The 19,664-nt window shown below is 35.8% G+C and overlaps 1 protein-coding gene across 4 annotated transcripts in view; it reads right to left on the bottom strand.

Annotated features, from left to right (window-relative positions):
- Window positions 1-7,985: 7,985 nt before the first annotated feature.
- YAF2 (YY1 associated factor 2) overlaps window positions 7,986-19,664 on the bottom strand; it is a 76,119-nt gene continuing 64,440 nt past the window's right edge. For all 4 annotated transcript variants that reach the window (XM_032877009.1, XM_032877011.1, XM_032877010.1 and 1 more), the window contains 2 exons: window positions 10,568-10,720; window positions 7,986-9,770 (listed from right to left, as the gene is read on the bottom strand). In XM_032877009.1, the coding sequence (XP_032732900.1) occupies window positions 9,533-9,770; window positions 10,568-10,720 (391 nt within the window). In that variant the 3' untranslated portion in view covers window positions 7,986-9,532. The remainder of the gene's footprint in view (window positions 9,771-10,567; window positions 10,721-19,664) is intronic.

Below are 19,664 nucleotides of genomic sequence, written 5' to 3'. Positions count from 1 at the left end.
GTTCAACTGTGGTCGTCCCTGTTACATCTTTTTCGATCTTTTTGACCTAATGTTCTCCCTAAAGCTTTCTCTTTTTAGCTTTCCATTTCTTCTCTCTTCAGCCATATTTCCATTCCATTCATTTATTGAACATTTATAAAGCACCACTGTGTGCCAAGCACCACTTGAGTACTTTGGGGTATAAAGACACATAATTGGGCATGGGGTGGGACAGTAAATAAGTACATAAATAAATGGGACTTATAAATAACTGAAAATAAGTAAATGAAGGACAATAAGCAAATAAGTGGGACTCTCAAATAAGTGCAATACCAGGATACAGACATTAGGATATATAAAAGCTTGTGAAGGTGTGGGCAAACACAAAAAGGAGTGATCAGTTTTACTGAGGTCATGGTCAAGAGGCACTGGTAGTAAAAGAGGCATCAGAGTCTTGGCTGGGGAAGGGAGGGAATTGCAGGCTGAGGGATCAATGAAACAGGTTCTTGTGTTTAGGGTACTGTGAGAAGTTTGATACAACCAGCTAAGTGAATGCAAGAGAGGGTGTGATGAGTGATAAGACTAGAAGTTGAAGGGGACAGATATTTGAGTGCCTTGGTTAGTATACCAAGGAGTTTGAACTTACTCTAGCAAACAGTGGTGACCATTGAAGGGTTTCTAAATTAAGAAGTAACATGATCCCATTTGACTTTTAGAGAGCAGGTTCTGGCCCCACTTTGGAGGCTGAAACAAAGATTAAGATTGGAACCAGAAAGCAGTTACAGTGCCACAAAGTGAGGGAAAGAAGGCTTTAAACACACATACACACACACACACACACACACACACACACACTTCATGAAGAAAAATCATGCTGCTAACCTGTTCAAATGCATTTGGAGCTTTTTTTTTTTCTTTTTACTATTTCATTTATTTATTTGAGGGAGAGAGTAGGAGAGAGCACAAGCAGGTGGAACTGCAGAGGGAGAGGGAGAAGCAGTCTCCGCACTGAGCAGAGATTGATGCCAGACTGGATCCCAGGCCCCTGATATCATGATCTGAGCAGAAGACAGACACCCAACCACTGAGCCACCCAGGTGCCCTGCATTTGGAGCTTTGAAGTGTTTGGCCATGAGAAATAAAGTGGGGATATGCTTTTTAATTTAGCAGTGATTCTCTGTTTGAAATCCCTACACCCAAAACTGGTGGCTCTGTGACCATAGGAAAGTTACTAAATAAATTTAAGCCTCAGTTTTTTCTATAAGGATTACATTTCTTGACTTACCAGACAAAAAATGAAAACTAGCAGGCTATCAAGATGTGTAAGTATAAGGAAAACATACACTTATTCATTCAATAAACATTTATTGAATATATTCTACATGCCAGACACGGGGCTAGAGTGTACTGCCCTCAAAGGGACGACAGGCAAGTAAAAATAATGACAATATTAAATTAATCCTTCTACTAAACCTTACAATTTTTAGAGAAATAAAGATAAACTTAATGAGGTACAGAGATGGATTGCAAAAGCATTTATAAGACTGGAAAATAGATTTTGAGAGAGAAAAAGAAAGGATATGGTACCAAGAAACTGGAGTAAGAAGTAGTACTCAAATAAATCAAAGATGTTTAAAGAGATGCCTATCACAATTGTTTTCTATTTCAACAAAGAAACTAAATGTAGGAAAAACAAAGAATAATGTAATGCCCCACAGGTCATTAAAATACTGGAATGGCAGTTTTCATTCTGCAACAATTTATGGGACAAGCGCATCCAGAAGAATAATCATTCATTTACTTGACATCAAGGTTGTGGACCATATCACACCCCTTTAGGTTCCTTTTAATCCTGTAATTAAAAATTTTGTTGCAAAGTATATAAGGCATTCCAAAATTAGAAATGATTTTTGTATTACCCACAGTGTTAACTGGTTATCTTGGAGTATAAGGAGCCATTCACATGCCCTAATGATAATTTCCAGGATTCATACATTTTTATAGTTTTTTTTTAAGTTTTATAAATTTAAGTAATCTCTGCACCCAGCATGGGGCTCAAACTCATGACTCCAAGATTAAGACTCAGATGCTTTTCTGACCGAGCCAGTCAGGTGCCCCTAAGCATTTTTATATCTGTGAAATTAATTTTAAATTATTGAAAATGATTTAAATGTTTGACATCATGATAGGTATTTCTTTCATTTACTGTGTGTATGTATATACTCCTAAGTCTACTTTTTCATTTGTAGACCACCCCGTAATTCTCTAGTGACAGGCTGTCTATATACAAATTTTTAATCTATGTTGATCTTCCTGTCATTCTGTCAAAAATGTTAACCTAGGTGGACAAAAAAAATTTTTAAGTAGCAACACTTGTTTAAATTATAGAGATAGAGACCTCCTCCACAATCTAGAAAACTCTCAGATTTAGGATAATCCAAATTTCAAGAATCTTATATTCAAAAGATTAATCTTGGTTATTCCTATAGTTCCTGGTACATTTTGAATATATAAGACATTCCATTAATGTTTTTATTTTTTTAATAAATCTTCTCTAAATCACTCTATAACAAATTTAGGGTTCTGCTCAGCATTTCCTTCTCCATCCGTTTACTTTTTAGGACTTCTTTCAAAAAAAAAAAAAAGAAGAAGAAGAAAAGGAAGAAGAAGAAGAAGGAGGAAGAGAAGAAATCATCTTCGGGGATCTTTTCAGAGTAAAGTTCAAAACTTTTTAAAAATAACTTCGGTTTTAAAGGTCTATGCATAATCTGATTCAAACCTTGTAACACATATATGAAGATGTTATTTAAAAAACAAGGAACCTGAAACTCAAGTTTGTTAACCCCATCACTAATAATGAAGATTCATAATTCAAATGGAAATCTTTGAGGATCCAACACACATTTTTTCCCCATTATACCATACTATCTCTAAACAAATAAATGCTAAATTGAGTGATGCAATTAAAATAAAAGCAAAAAGGAAAAAACCTAGGTTATGTGAAAACCTCTTAGACTGTTTTTTGGGATTAAAACAAAATTTACAATCAGAGAAATACAAGTCAGATTAGTTGCAGAACACAAAGGATCAAAAACTCAGACTTAAAGTGAAAACCAGTCTCTCTTCCAGTTGGCTTCTAATGAAATCTCTTCATTTCCCATAGTCCGTTTCCTAGAAACCTTGTGGGACCAGAGGAAAGAAGTTGAAAAAGACTATCGTCAGTTTGAAAAAAAAGTATTTCAGTTTAGGTGTTCATTCAGATCAGAAAATGTGGGGGGAAAGTAGAATCAGGGGTAGGATGAAAGAGAAAAGCAATTCTCTTCATTCTTAATTCTCTTCATACTCAGCTGTAGACCACATGATTCGAAAAGAAAAAAGTGGTAGTGTAAGACCAATGAATGGGGACACCTTAGCTTCTATATGATCCCTGAATTTAGCTGGAGGGAAGAGTATAGAGAGGGTGGAGTAGGGAAGGGAGTAAGGAATATCCTCTGGACCATCCCTGCACTTATCCCCCATTCAGTCTTCAGGAACCCTCCATTTCCATTATTACAATGAATTTTGTTTTTTTTTAATTTTTTTCAAAGATTTTATTTATTTGACGGAGAGGTCACAAGAAGGCAGAGAGGCAGGTGGGGTGGGGGGAAGCAGGCTCCCCACTGAACAGAGAGCCCGGTGTGGGGCTCAATCCCAGGACCCTGAGATCAGGACCTAAGTCGAAGGCAGAGGCTTAACCCACTGACCCACCCAGGTGCCCCAATACAATGGATTTTAATCTTTTTTATTTTTATTTTTTTAATTAAATACTCTCAGTAAAAGTAAATGCTAGATTTGTAGGGAAATTTAGTCATGAGGAAAATTAGAATTAAAACATACATGCACAAGTTCTTTAAAACCTGCCATCAGTCGAGGTCATGATTATAACAAAAGTAACAGACCTTTTTCCTAACCCAGGTCCTTAAAGGCTGAAGACTGAAAATAATTAAGAATTCTGATACTATCACACTTCAGAAGTACAGGCCTCAGTTCAAAAAATAGAATCAGAATTCTTATTGTTACCCATATTGTTCTTTTCTACAAAGAAATTACATCACTAGACAACCCTATGTTATGTTTGGTTTCTTTTTACTTTTCTATATTTTTAATAAAGTAAAAAAAAAAAAATTCCTTTTTCCTCCGAGTTCAACTGTTCCTTGTTTATCTTATCCTGTACAGGAAACATAGGCTTTTTTATCTTCTTTGATTAAAGAACTATCTCTTGGGCCAAGATCATTTTGCTCTTCTGAGAACTCGGCCTACTTTCTGTTTTTAAAAAATGCTTTCACTGCCATTCTGTCCCTTAGGAATCTTCTCTCAAACTGGTTTTACACAGTAACCCAACCTCAATTTTGCTGACTGTAAAAGTAAACACAGGTTGATTTCATTGTTGCTATTATTATAAATTAAGAGGATAGTGAAAATAATATACATGAAAAACTCCCAATGAGTCTTCCTACCCAGCTTAGTTCCTGAATTCTCTTGCTAAAAGAGTTAATGGAAATACGAAGAGGAGATGGTAACTTTCATTCAAACTCCCTACTTCCAGATAGGCCAAAAAATCTAAACCTAAACATGTAAGCTCAAGACTTGCCACTCAGGAATTCCAGTTAGGGAGGCACCCATTTCACTAGAACCTTGTCCCAAAAAGTTCTCAGTGGGGCTTAGCCTCACACATTGAAATGAAGAAATTTTCTAACTTTTTTAAAAAGTTAGTATTACAAAGTATTATAATACTTTACAATACTATAGTACTTTATAATACTAACAGCATTACTAAATAGTATTACTATTTAGCCTTAGGGAAGAGATTTGAGGAACTTTGTAAGAACACAATGAAAAACATTAATATCAGAATCTACAAAAAAATACAATCAAGAATAAGAATATGGACTTGGCAGGAGATTAAGTCCTACTTAATTATTAAAAGCCGAATTTTAATCCGAGACTTCTCTCAGAAATGGAGGGCAATCAATGAATTGAATTATTTGCATTATCTGTAAGCAAAAGGCAAATTTTCTCACGTGAATTAAAGCTTTTCCTGAAATAGGTCTGAATAAAATTTCTCATTTGCATGCTGGGTCATGCTTCTTCATTAGCTTCACGGAAAGCAAAAGCAGACCTCACTAGCTGATTATTGGTTTTTAAAAATTATTACAGGAAAATGATCATCTCACATGGCCTAAAGTGTTAAACTTTGAAAATTCAAGCAGGAGTAATGAAATGAGAGCTAGTAAAACTGACACTGAACATTATTAGCTGCAACTATCAAGATGAGATCCTAACATTTTCAGTGTGGAGTTGCAGTGAATACTTAGGCCAAGCTGAGTTTCCTAGAAGAAAATGGGGGCGGGGGTGGGGGGGAAGTGGCAAACACTTCCTCTGCTACTTCAGTTATCTTTAGACGTTTTTACCGTTGCAGTGATGACACTGTAATTACTTACTTACAGGTCTCTCCACTTAACATGTGAGCTCCAACCCCTAGTTCGATGCCAAGTGCACAAAATATATTCAATAAATGTTCTCTGAATTGAGTACTGATATAAAGACAACCTAGATCAGGAAAATACTCAAAGTGTAACAATAGTAAAATAGCTACTACATTCTATGACTCCTACTGATGAAAACACACAGAAAACAAACATACCCATAAAATGATTTAGAACATGAAACATGTCCCAGAGCACTGAAACTTCTCAGAGCTCTACTTGATTTTTCCATAGAAGTACCTAGTCTTAGTATGAAATTTCACAAGCTACAGAACTGGCCCATAAAGACAGGAGTAGCTACACTGGCTAAATACAAAGGCCACATTAAAAACATTTAAATTATCTGGGAGAGAGGGGATCTGCACTTAGGAAAGTAGTGTTCATATAATTCAAGGTAAAACTTCTCTATCACAGCTTCTTAAAATGAACTGGTTTTAAAGACAATTGTCCTGAAGTTATTACACATATTGCTGCCCTAGTAAACACACCTAAAATTTTAATGACTGAGTCATTAGGAAGATGTATCACAGTGAGGTTTCTAAACCTTCTCAGAGACAGACATACTACAATTTGTCCTCTGCCTCCCTAGTGATTCTTCTCTATGATCATCCAGATTGTGTTTCAATACCCCATTTCCTAATTTCTGCTATCTTTGCTTTTTCTCCACCCCCTCCCTCATTTTCCCTCCATTCCTATCCCTCCTTGCCTTTGTTATTAATGGGGCTTACTTTCTATCACCCGCAATAGCCAGTGAGGGCATTCTTTTCCTTCTGCTTTCACAAAATGACCAGTCATATCCTGTATTTGGTAAACTTCAGTGTCTCTTGATTCTGATCACTGACTTTTCTGCACTTCAATTTTTCTACATTCATTATTCCAGAAAACTGAAGGTGCCTATGTTTGAAGGGCGGGGGAGGGCAATGCTGATGTCAAAATATTATTTTATGGTTATCATTTTCCTTATACACCCCCTTTTCTGTTTTCACTTAATGTTCAAAGTATAGTACAGAAATTCCTATCAATGGTCCAGTTCCTATATCAGGTCTTTAAAACTCCAGAAGAGGTAATGTGCAGATCAAGAAAATAAGTAAAATTAAGGGCCTCACTGGAAACTAAAATTTCTAGACCGTTTAGCATTAATGCATAAACATGCAGAAACTACATTCTTTAGGCAAGGAAAATAAAGGATTTTTGTCTAAAAGAAAGGTAATAATAAAAATGCTATCAACTTAGAAAAGCTGAGATTCTCTTCCTTTTTTAATGTTTTCACTTTGTCTACTATCACTATAATTTTAGGAAAGCATTTAACAAAAATAAAGCCTTTAAGTCAACTATTTCTACTGTGTAATACAAAAGGTTTTAAGAATACATATTCTGGTATGCCTCAAATTATATCTTTGCTCTTAATTGTATCAAAATAAGTTAATAAACTCTGAAAAACATTCAAATTCTCTTTTTGTATGAAATTTGGTTAAAAGAACCCACTGCTAAAACCACAGTGTAAATTGATGAAACAGAGCTACAAATGTACCCTAAGCCCAGGCTCTGAATCTTTTTGCATATTTTAACATTAGGTATATTTACGGAATTTGGGTCTGTTTCCTGGTTTATAAGTGTATTTGAGGTAGGGTGAAATGAAAGCACGTGAATTGTGATTAATGACAGGAAAACAAAATTTCAAACCAGCTGACTCAGTTCTGTTGTCCTGCCTCATATAGCATTCCATCAGGTTCTTTAATTACAGAAAGTTGGCTGGTCTGGGATCAGAGAAAACAACAGATGTAGAAAATTCAGTGTAACTTACAGAACACAATTCCTTTTGGTCATCCAAGAGGGTGCAGAAACAATTTGTTTTTGTAATGGGATTTTACCGATAAAGATAGTAAAGGCTCATTTACTGATCAGCCAGTGTGCGCCATGTAGTTGTTAAGAATTTTATGTGGATTGACATTTAATCCTCCCAACGACTCAATCAGTTAGATTTGATTACCGTTACCCCTATATAATAGATGGGACGTGACCTCGAGCAGTTTACTCAAGCTCACTTAGGTTCTACAACCGGGATACAAAGCATCAGATACCAGTTAGCACACTAAATTTCCACACTATACTATCTCTGCCACGCCCACCTTATGAAAAAATGACTACGCTCCATTCAGGTAAAATCCCATCTCTGTCAAGATTCTTTCTCTCCCACAGTCCATTTAAAATATATCCAGAAAGAATCTGATCATCATCAGAAGACCTAGTGCCTCCAAGCACAGTTTTGACTTAAAAATTAGAAGATTTTTCCCTATTACAATTATTACTTGTAATTTTTACTATGTCTAAAATTTAAAACATTTGAAAAACATGAAAAGCAATAAAATATGGCAAAAATTTTTCGTGTTTTAAAAGAACATAACCAGTTCACTGGGGTTCCACTGAAAGCATCATATAATAAAAACAAACTTTAATTTCTCATTTAACAACACTAAAGAATGAGGTATATAAATGTTTTAATCACAGACTTTTACTGTATGCAAGTAACTGTATTTCACAACTAGCATCTTACAAAAAAGACAGTCCCATTGTGCCTGGAAAAAGTACTGCAATTAAACAGAAAATTACATTACCACAAGAAACCACCAAATACCACAACTGTCAGGGTCTACAGTTTTGTTTTTTCTGTTCTTCAAATGCAATCATAGTGCTTTTAAGTGATATTTTGTATCTAAGCTATGTTTTTAATTTATATTTCAGAAGTCTCCTAGAGGTGGATATATATTAAACAAATGGCTAAAAGAAGCAGGAGACCCTAGAAAAATTTAAAAAGTACTGTGTGGTTTCTAGGTTGGATTTTTAAATGCAACATGAAACACATTATTAGTTGTGAACAAAACTGCAAAATCTGTAGTCATAAAAATATTTTATTGGTAATTTTACATAATAGTAAGTGGGGCTGTAAATACTTTTATTTCAGGAATATTGATAAATGCATAAACTGGCATTTGTGTCTGAAAATAGGGCACTATGACTTTCTTAAGAATCTTATGTTTAATAAGAGGCCAATTAAACTGACTTAAGATTAGTTATTTCCCAGTTCTGCGAAACAGTTCCATTTCTGTATTAATTAGATTCATACTTCTATGACCCTGCAAAAGTTTGGGGCAAGACAACAGTGATAAACTATTATTAAGTTAAAGCTTTTCCAAAATTGCAGCCTTTAAAATATGTCAGGTTTCTTTTCTGTTTTTGCCAAATGCTTATAATTATTTGAACTTTAAAGTTTTATATTATACAGAAAATACCAGTGTTCAATGATAAGAGCACTAAACCTGAATTATAAAGCTAAATAATCAATGTTTTATTGTTTACTACTCTGCTAGTAAACATTACAATAATGAATGCTTTAAACAAAAACAAAAACAAAGATAAAACCAGAAACATAAATCAGGAACAATAATTTAGTAAAATGTGTCAAAAACATTGGCAACGGTTCATACAAATTCTTTATTTAATAACAATTTTTCCTATTTAACCACACCAAGTACCAGCAGGTGTATTTAAGAGGATAACCATTAAGAAAATCCTGTTGCAGCAATAGTTGATTAAGTTGATCTTTGACTTGTATACATATAACTATTCGTTCACAATTCTCAAATGATACATATTTAGGCAGCTTGCACTATGTTATAAAAATTTAAATTCGTTACATGCCAATAGTAGAGAATTCAAGAATTATGTGTTAGAATTCACTAAACTAAAAGTGAAAATAGACTTACCAATAACACTGCATAATGAATAATTCAACCACATTTTCATGGCACCTTGAACTGTGGAGACCAAAATGTCAAGTCTGAAAAGGTTTGTTTGGTAGGCATAGATTGCAATGAAGTCTAACAAATTCTAACAAATTTCTATTTTGTGTAAAACGCAAATTATGGATTGTGCATGAATGTTTGTCATGAAAATGTGGTACTTCTTGGCATAATCTGTGTATTTGCATGTTATGACAGAAGTGACTAAGAAATTGGAGAAAATAAACTTTAATGAGATTCTCCATTCAATGATGAGGCTTCTCCTCTGGGTGAAGATGACCTGGACATTCCCCTCTCTGTGTTATCAGAGCTAGAGCCACTCTGACTGTGTTGATCTGCAGAAGCAGCACTAGATGCAGGCGGGGACTTCGTTTTCTCCTTAAAGTCTGTAATAATGACTGTCAGATCTCCAACGGTAACTTCCAAATGCTGAGCACTACTCCGATCCACATTTTTCAATCTTGGCCTAAATACAAAAGATGATAAAATTTTAAACTAGCTTTTCTCTCTACCAACTTTCTGAACATATAATGAATAAACTAGGTAAAAATAACAAAATGAATACATCTATATCTAAAGCTCTAGATTCATGTATGAACTAGCCACAAAAATATAATTAAATGTTTCAAATCATTAACATTAATTGAACCAATCATTGATGAATCTTCTTCAACATGACAAATAGATACTCTGGAAGCAATGGTCTCTTAATTGTGCTTTTAAAGCTTTATCATCGTTTTGCAAACAGCTTATCAATTTTACTAAATAAATGTTTTAGAAAAGCAATGACAAAGTTAGATCGCAGAGTAAGTTAATAACTGTTAAGGCTGAGTTATATATGCAAGGCTGTTACTCCAGAGATATGCACTGAGAAGGGCATCATGATTATCTGTTCTGCCGATACCCATGAAGATTTTAACCGGTTAAAGCCCATGCAAATATCTGTTCAGTATTATGAATGTCACTCCTGGCTTTATGGCCGAAAAAGTATCAGCTCCAACACAAATGTCTTTGAGTCTAGTAAGCAAAGAGAGAAGAGAGAAGGAAGGAAGGAAGGCAGGCAGGCAGGCAGGCAGGCAGGCAAGCGTTTAAGCTTATACTAGTGGCCTTTGTGTTTAATTTCTAATAGACCTCTCAAGCTCAGAAAGACATTTTCATATTTTATAATAAAGGAAATGAAATCCTTTATGTCCACTTTACATATGAATATATCAATGTTAAAAGAGAATATTAAATGGTTCATTTATTATTTCACAAATTTACCTGGTTTTCTTATGACTGTTCTTTTTGCTAGTTGTTTCCTTTTCACTTTTTTCTTTTTCTACTTTATCTTTTTTCTCTTTCTTTGACTGTGTAGGGGGCACAAACTGCTGAGTAACCTGCTGGGCAACCAACTGGGAGACAGGTCGAGGTTTCCTGTGTGTATGTTAAAAAGAAAGGTTTTTGTTTATTATAATTTAAGAATATATATTCCTTATGAGAATAGCTCAAATTATAAGAATAGATATATGACATGATTTTCAAGTATAAAAATTCCTCATGTGAGATAATTTAACGTGCAATTTAATAGATTTTACACACACACATGCACACACACACAAATTATTGTCTTTCCTATCCCACAAAAACAGAACTATAATAACAGTAAAAGTTATAGCCTAAAATATATGGTCAACCATTAGAATATAACCAATACATGAATCAATGTGAAAATTATTAAAAAAGTATATCAAACTGAGTGCTCATAGGGAAGCACACATATAAATAAGCATGAGTCCTAAAAATTAAACTTGAAAATTTATACTGAAATAGTGTTTAAATTTATCCCTTCTCCCTCATAGAAGAAAGAATCTAACCATCTTTGATAATGACGGTTTGATTTCCTTTAAAATCTCTCATTTATTCATTTAATACTTGAGAGTCAAAATTCCTCACTTTATTGCTAAAATCCTTGAAGTTTTTTATATCTCTAGTCACAATCTCATCATGCTTTTTTGACCCTGACAATCTGTCCATTCTTTTGAGACTTGCCTACTTACTCACTTATTCCTTTAAAAAATATTGGGAACCTCTTGCAGAAATTGCACCAAGATATCTGAAATGCTCCTTGGCTTCACCCTTTGGTGCCACAAGTTGTGGCACACAAGTTGTGACTCTACTGACCCAGGGTCAAAGATCCCTCCAGCTTTATGGTAGAATCTGGGCAACTGAGGTCAAGATTCAAAGTAAACAATCTCTAAGTTCTGAAACTGAGAGACAGAAAGAAGATGAGGAGAAGGGGGAGGAATGAAAGACTAAGGGAGAGTAAGATAAACATACATTTTAACAAATGGTCTACAAAACATAGTAATTCTATTGCGTGGAAAGTCCTGACCCTCTTTTGGTCAGTAGAATTTTTAAAGAATCTTTTTGTTGTTTTGTTGTTGTTGTTCCTCTAGAACAAGACAAAATAGAAACCAATGAGAAAATGCTGCACTATCATTCAAAACTATAAGGAGGAATTTTTTGAAGGAGTAAATAGGAAACACAGCATGTAAAACAGGTTTCAGTAGATGAATAATGCATTTTGTTTAGAGCCTATAGAGGTTGAAGCACAGAACAGATACCCAAGAAAGATGTTCCACAGAATTTAAGAAGTAGGATTGACACAGATATCAGGGTTAATGATATAGATTAAGAGTTACACAAATGAAAGTGATATTGAAAACACAGTAATTAATGGCCAAACTTGGTAAGGAAATAATTTTTAATGGATTAAAGCAATGGTCCTTAAATTTAAGGTATATCAGGATCATCTGGAAGGCCTGTTTTTAGCTTGCTTAGCGCCCTACTCTCAGGGTCTCTAATTCAGAAAGCCCTGAGGTGGAGCCTAATAGTTTGCATTTCTAACTGGTTTCTGAGTTAGCTGATGCCTCTGATCTAGCCCCCACTTCATAAAGAAGCTATAAGTGCAAATATTGGTATTGCTGCCATATAAATTTTGAGATGGAGAGCAGGGAGTGGCAAGTAAATAATTAAAAAAAAAAAAGCAAGGCTAACTGGATGGGAAGAAATTCAGTAATGAAAAGCTAAGGAATCTGGTTTACCCTTAAAAGATAGGAGATCACAGAAGAAATTCAGAATTTAATTTTACAAAGATTACTGGCAGCAGCCTGAAGAGGAAAGGTCCTACAGTGGCAGAGAAAGTGTTAGGAAAGCTACTTTATTTATTTTTTTAAAGATTTTATTTATTTATTTGAGAGACAGAGATCACAAGTAGGCAGAGAGGCAGGCAGAGAGAGAGGAGGAAGCAGGCTCCCCACTGAGCAGAGAGCCTGATGCAGGGCTCGATCCCAAGACGCTGGGATCATGACCTGAGCCGAAGGCAGAGGCTTCAACCCACTGAGCCACCCAGGTGCCCCTTCACTTTTTTTTTTTTTTTTTTTTTTTTAGATTTTATTTACTTATTTGACAGAGACGGGAGAGGGAACACAAGCTGGGGAGTGGGAGATGGAGAAGCAGGCTTCCTGCCAGGACTCTGGGATCATGACCTGAGCGGAAGTAGATGCTTAAGGACTGAGCCACCCAGGCGTCCCCACCTTTTTCACTTTTTTTTTTTTTTTTAAGATTTTATTTATTTATTCGACAGAGAGAGATCACAAGTAGACAGAGAGGCAGGCAGAGAGAGAGATAGAGAGAAGCAGGCTCCCTGCTGAGGAGAGATTCCCAATGTGGGGCTTGATCCCAGGACCCAGAGATCATGACCTGAGCCAAAGGCAGAGGCTTAACCCAGTGAGCCACCCAGGCACCCCCCTTTTTCACTTCTTAACCAACTAATATTCCTCTAGGAAAACAGAGCCTTGCCCTCATGGAGCCAACATTATGTGGGTGAATCAAACAAAAAAATGAATACAGAGTCTTAAATGTTGACAAATGCTACAGGAAAAAAATAAGGAACATAGGGAGTAATGGAGAAGTTGCAATTTTTTTTTTAAGATTTTATTTATTTATTTGACACAGAGAGAGAGAGATCACAAGTAGGCAGAGCAGCTGGCAGAGAGAGAGGGGGAAGCAGGCTCCCACTGAGCAGAGAGCCCGATGCAGGGCTTGATCTCAGGACCCTGAGATCATGATCTGGGCCGAAGGGAGAGGCCTAATCCACTGAGCCACCCAGGCACCTTGAGAAGTTACAATTTTAATTTTATTATCTGTTTCCTCTTCAAGGATATAAAACTCCAAAAGAAAAGAGATGGTATTAGCTTTATGCTCCACTGTATAACTAGCACTTAGCATAGTACTGAAAAAATACTAGCTACTTAGTATTTGTTGTTGAATGATAAAATCGGGTTTAACAAAGAAGAAAGATGTATTTTAAGGAGCAGTCTCTAAGGTTAGTTATTGGCCAGGATCAACCATTCACTACACAGAAGTAAACAAGTAGTAAAAAGTAAGAGCAACAAGAATTAATAAATCTTTCAATTATGTTGGAAATGGAAAGAGAAAAGAAAGCTCAAAGGTGTGGCAGGGTTGAGAAGAGTTGTTTAAACTACTATCTAGTGAATAGTGAGTCACCTAAAATTGAGAGTCACTCCAAGATATAAAATGCAACTGAGGTGTAGTCATCATTTGGTCTCCCAAGGTAATATGGATCTCTGAATGTCTTCCTTCCATAACAAATGAAGGTTTGACAACTTCCTTTATTATGTTTTGTACTGTCACTCCCTCCATCCTAAAATTTAATGCAAAATAAATTAACAAAAATGTTATTAAATTGAATTAAAATAAAATTACAAATATCAAAATAAATTTACATGCTTTTGAACCTAGAGTAAAAATCCTGATGTTTCTACCAACCAATAAATCGATATTAGTTATTGAGTAGCCATTATTACTAAAGATATAATTGATTTAGTGCTGCCTTCAAGTAAAATTGCATATTTTTTCAAGGTTTTTCTGTATTCATTAATCCATTTCTTTATCCACCAATGACCTGTGTTCATTAATGACTTAATGCTGTAAGATCAGACTATCTCAATCATGGGTTCTCTGATCAAGATTTTCAGGAATATAACCCTTTGTGCTGTAGTTAGGTACAGAATATTTTTTATAACATGATCAATCACTTCCTTACCCCTCAAGGACTTGTCTCCAAGTGGGTACCCATCTATTATGTGACACTGTTCCTCAACATCCCACTCCCACTTTTATGTGAGAAAGGGACATCCTAATTTCCCAACTTCAGGTCTCTTACAATTGTTATCAAGTCTTTTTCATATTTAACAAACTTTATCTCTCCAGAATCTTCCGAGAATAATTTCCCCTTTTAAACGGCCCATCAATATGAAAATACTAGTAGAGCATGATTTGCTTCATAAAACTATGAGGTTGAGTAAAATATATAATTTATTTTTAAATGAGTTATGAATCTAAAATTCTTCTAAATGTTATTCTGTCAGTGGTAAGAACAAACTATTCAATAAACACACACCATCCAAGTCAAAACCAACACAGAATGAACAATTAGTTAAACTGGTCAAGTGAGAGGCTGGTCTCTGAAGACAAGCTAGAAGACTACCAAATCAAACTGGGAATGAAGTAATAGTAATAGGGGTCTATAATCATCAGGAGAATGGCACTGAAGCACTGAATGTGAGGACATTTCAGAAGGAAAATATGATCAGATGTTTACCTCAATAAGAGGGATAAAGAACTCTCCCCCAAATGGGAATAAAACTGAAAGAAATGGGGGAATTTAGGACAGTGCTGTGAACTGAATGTTTGTGTTCCCTCCAAAATATATTTGTTGAAATCCTACCCCTCCAAAGTGATAGTATTAGGAGGTGGGGCCTTTGACAGGTGATTAGTTCATGTGGGTACAGCCCTCATGGATAGTGCTCCAGAGAGATCCCTTGACCTTCTGCCATGTGAAAAAATAGCTGGCAATGTGGAAGTGGGTCCTTATCAGACAGCTAACCTGCTGGTGCCATGATCTCAGACTTGCAGCCTCCAAAACTGTGAGAAATAAATGTTTGCTGTTCATAAGCCACACCATTTATGATATTTTTGTTACAGCAGCTCAAATGGACTAAGGCAGTTATAGGAAAGCCAAGAACAGGTCTACTCTAAATCAGAAGGACTGACAAACTTGATGTTAATTATGTTGCATTTATAGATTTAATAAAATATAAGCAAAGCTTTCCTTTGAGCAAGTATAAATATGAGACAAGTGGTCTAATAAGCAACTGTGCGTTACTAGTGTACCTAGTGTAGTTATTGATTTTGTTATTTTTCAATCACTAACACATCTTCTGTAGTGGTTCTCTTTTCCCTTAAAAATATTTACTTCTGTTCTTGAGTAGTGATATCTTTTTATCCTAGACTTTCCTAAACATGTAATGTTCCATTCCCTTATTCTCTTTTTAATGATGGTTGATTTTCACTTAAAGATTATGATTGTGGGGTGCCTGGATGGCTCATTCGGTTAAGTGTCTGCCTTCGGCTCAGGTCATGATCCCAGGGTCCTGGGATTGAGTCCCGCATCAGGCTCCCTCCTTGGCGGGAGCCTGCTTCTCCATCTCCCTTTGCCTGCTGCTCCCTCTGCTTGTGCGTGCTGTCAGATAAGTAAAATCTTGAAAAAAAAAAAAAAAAAGATAACAATTGTGTTCCATTGCTCTATGATTATTTGATCTAATTCAACTATGGGAAAAAAAGAAGCACAAAATATAAATACACGTGTGTGTGTGTGTGTGTGTGTGTGTGTAGACTAATTACTGAAATGAAGCTCTCTGCTGCTCTCTAGAGGCTGAATGCACTTTAAAGATGCTTCACTGAAAGTGGGAGAACACAGCTTACCTTTATAACATATCATAAAGTGACTCAGTACCATGCCCTACCGAAAAGAAAGCCTTCATATCTCTAGGGATCTTAAGATTTAAACTATGATCCTTCTTCTCCTTAAAGAGAAAAATCTGGAAAATAGTGGGAAATTTTAGAGGTGGGAGATTGTTAACTCATGAAGGGCAGGATGTCATTTTTAAGAAGTGCCTCTTATGTCCAGTGATTTATCATTCATAGTTTTCACAATACACCTATAATGCCAGAGGTTCTGCAATATGGAGGACAAAAGGTCATCTAGTTAGTTAATTACCATATCCCAACTAGATTCTCTTGTCCTCTTCCTATTTACATATATCATGACTAAGCTGTTACTTGTAAAATATGATATTCAGAAATTGAGGGAATCTTCATATGCCTCGGTATATCCTTCATAAACAGCCCAAATACATTGTGTAAAATTTTGCAGGTCTATTGATTTACTGTAATGTAAGAAAAAAGTGCAAATTTAACAATAATGTAATGGCTACCTACTATTCATCAGACAAAGTATTTTTAGGAGCTGCTTATTAACTTTCCATGCAGGTAGAAGACTGGTGGTACATGTTGACTTGGTATATGCCATTTCTAACTACCTGTCTGCCTTCTATCACCCCACATCAAAAATTCTATATGCTAAATATTTTAAGAAAAATGTCTCAAGCTTGATCAACCTCATCACAATTTAGCTTTGTCGAGTTGGGACAAGCAAAACAAGTGAGGTATAAAGTATTTACTAGTTTCTTTCTAAAAGAGGCAGTATCATTCATAGCTCAGAAAGAAATAGTCATTTTCATAACACTAAAATATAAAGTGAAGCAATACAATAAATCTCAGTGAGTAAAAATAACTGAACTAAACCTAAACTTGTTATGAGTCTTTTAATACACTGCTAACAAAAACGGAAAAATCTAACCAAGGTAGATTTTATAAGTGGCAACCTTGTTTTGTTTAACAAATTTATTGCACACTTACACAAGTCAGATATAGGTAATATGCTGGAGATTCACTACAGGTAAAACAAACATAATCTGTGCCCTCACAGAATTTACTTAGCAAATGAGATAAAAACCATGCAGAAATTAAAAAAAAAAAAAAAAAAAAAGAAGAAAGAAAGTGAGCTTTGTCAAAAGCATTAAGAAGAAAAAAAGTATACTTTTATTACAGTATACTGTAATAGAGGAAAAAAGAATGAGAATTTATTATAGACAACGTGGAAAGAACTTCTAGTTCATGTTGAAACTGGCAGTACACCAGGAAAAAGAGCCATCACCACAAGCCCTTTTAAAAAATACTTTTAAGTCATTGGGACACCTGGGTGGCTCAGTGGGTTTAAAGCCTCTGCCTTAGGCTCCGGTCATGGTCTCAGGGTCCAGGGATCAGGGCTCTCTGCTCAGCAGGGAGCCTGCTTTTCCCCCTCCTTCTCCACCTGCCTCTCTGCCTACCTGTGATCTCTGCCTGGTAAATAAATAAAATCTTAAAAAAAAAAATACTTTAAGTCATTTTATGATAATTTACAGAAGAAATAAAGTAATAAAATTCAACCAACATTAAAATTTTTACTAAGCATTTAAAACATACTTAGCCCAAACTTTTATCCTGTAATAATGTGGTTTTGAAGGTATATAGACCTGAAATAGACAAAGCTTTTTGACTTACTCCTCATCAGCTATAAGGCCTATTCTTAGGAACACACCTACCTGGAAATACTGATTTTATGATTTCAAACACACCTCTAGTAGATTTTGACTTCTCTTCATTTCCACTTCTTGCACCAGCATTATCAAAACATTTTACTTCAAAAACCTTGATGGTTCATAGTTTTTTTTTTTGAAGCGAGGACAACCATTTTCTTCCCTCCAAAATTACCATTTTCATTTTTTTTAAAAAGATTTTGTTTATTTACTTATTTGACACAGAGAGAGATCACAAGTAGGCAGAGAGGCAGGCAGAGAGACAGGAGGAAGCAGGCTCCCCGCTGAGCAGAGAGCCCGATGCAGCCTCGATCCCAGGACCCTGAGATCATGACCTGAGCTGAAGGCAGAGGCTTTAACCCACTGAGCCACCCAGGTGCCCACCATTTTCATTTTTGTTTTTTTATTTTCTTAAAGATTTATTTATTTGAGAGACAGAATGAGATGGGGGAGGGTCAGAGGGAGAAGCAGACTCCCCTCTAAGCAGGGAACCCAATGTGGGACTCGATCCTGGGACTCCAGGATCATGACCTGAGCCCAAGGCAGTCGCTTAACCAACTGAGCCACCTAGGTGCCCCACCATTTTCATTTTTAGACTAGGTATATGTACCTATCCTTCTGCATGGTCTATTTACAAATCATAGCACATAAATTTTGACGCCAAATGTCATAAAAGATGAAAGAACACCATCACATCTTTTTTTTTCTTTTTTAAAAAGACTTTATTCATTTATTTGACAGAGCACAAGTAGGCAGAGCAGCAGGCAGAGGAAGAGGGAGAAGCAGGCTCTCTGCTGAGCAGGGAACCCGATGTGGGACTTGATCTCAGGACCATAGGATCATGACCTAGCCAAAAGCAGCCACTTAACCGACTGAGCCACCCAGGCATCCTACCATCACATCATCTTATGGCAAAACAAGATGGTTCAGGTTTATTGTTGCAAAATATTGCATGATAAAATCCTTTCTGCTGAATGACTCCTAGTGTGAGAAACCACATTTCCTTTCTGTCCTTAAAAATATAAGGTTCATGTAATGTTTCTTGAATTTGCAAAAAACTCATCTAGGAAATTATCATTTGAAGACACATCAGAGAGCTCTAGCACCACGATGCCTACCAAGGGTTAACAAGCAAGAAGGGATGTAAATTACTCAGTGTGAACTCCCTGGATTTCTAGGTCCTTTAGTCTGGGGAGCATTGGGCAGTGTTCAATGACTCTCTGAGGTAGATTTTTTATTTTTAAATGAATCGGTTTTTGAGATTTTGTGATAAAGAATAAGAAGGAAATAAGACCAGATGAGAGAGGTTTTGAGAACTGCAGCTTGGAAGCAAAATGATTATGTGAGGACAGAGGTAAAGGAGGGAAAATGGGGACTAAAAAAATGTTGCTAGGGCTGTCTTTATTCACAGTGTTCAAGAAATACAAATAAAGGATTTGCTACTTTATTTTGAAATTTAAAAAAGAAAAAAAGAATAAACTAATCTAATCTGCAGATAAATTACCTTTAGTGGTCTTCCTTTTGCGCACGTTCTGTTTGATGCATAGAACACATTTATAGAACATGTTCCTTTGGATTTTAATGATTAAAATATTTTTAAAAGCAATGTGCACCAAACATTTATGGAGCCACTGCAGCACCTCTGGAAAAACATGGTCTTCCACATCACTCTGTAATGCTGTTGATCCTTACATGGCTGTGTTCTATCTCCCCACCAACTGTACTCTAACCCCTACATGAGAAGAGATCCGTATCTCACTTATTTTTGTATGCCCAGTGCCTAGCATAGATCTTACGTGTACAGATGCTCAATA

This window comes from Lontra canadensis, unplaced genomic scaffold (assembly GCF_010015895.1).
Source record: "Lontra canadensis isolate GAN:19392208 unplaced genomic scaffold, GSC_riverotter_1.0 scaffold59, whole genome shotgun sequence".
NCBI classification, from domain to species: Eukaryota; Metazoa; Chordata; class Mammalia; order Carnivora; family Mustelidae; genus Lontra; species Lontra canadensis.
This window is presented reverse-complemented; position numbering and strand designations above follow the sequence as displayed.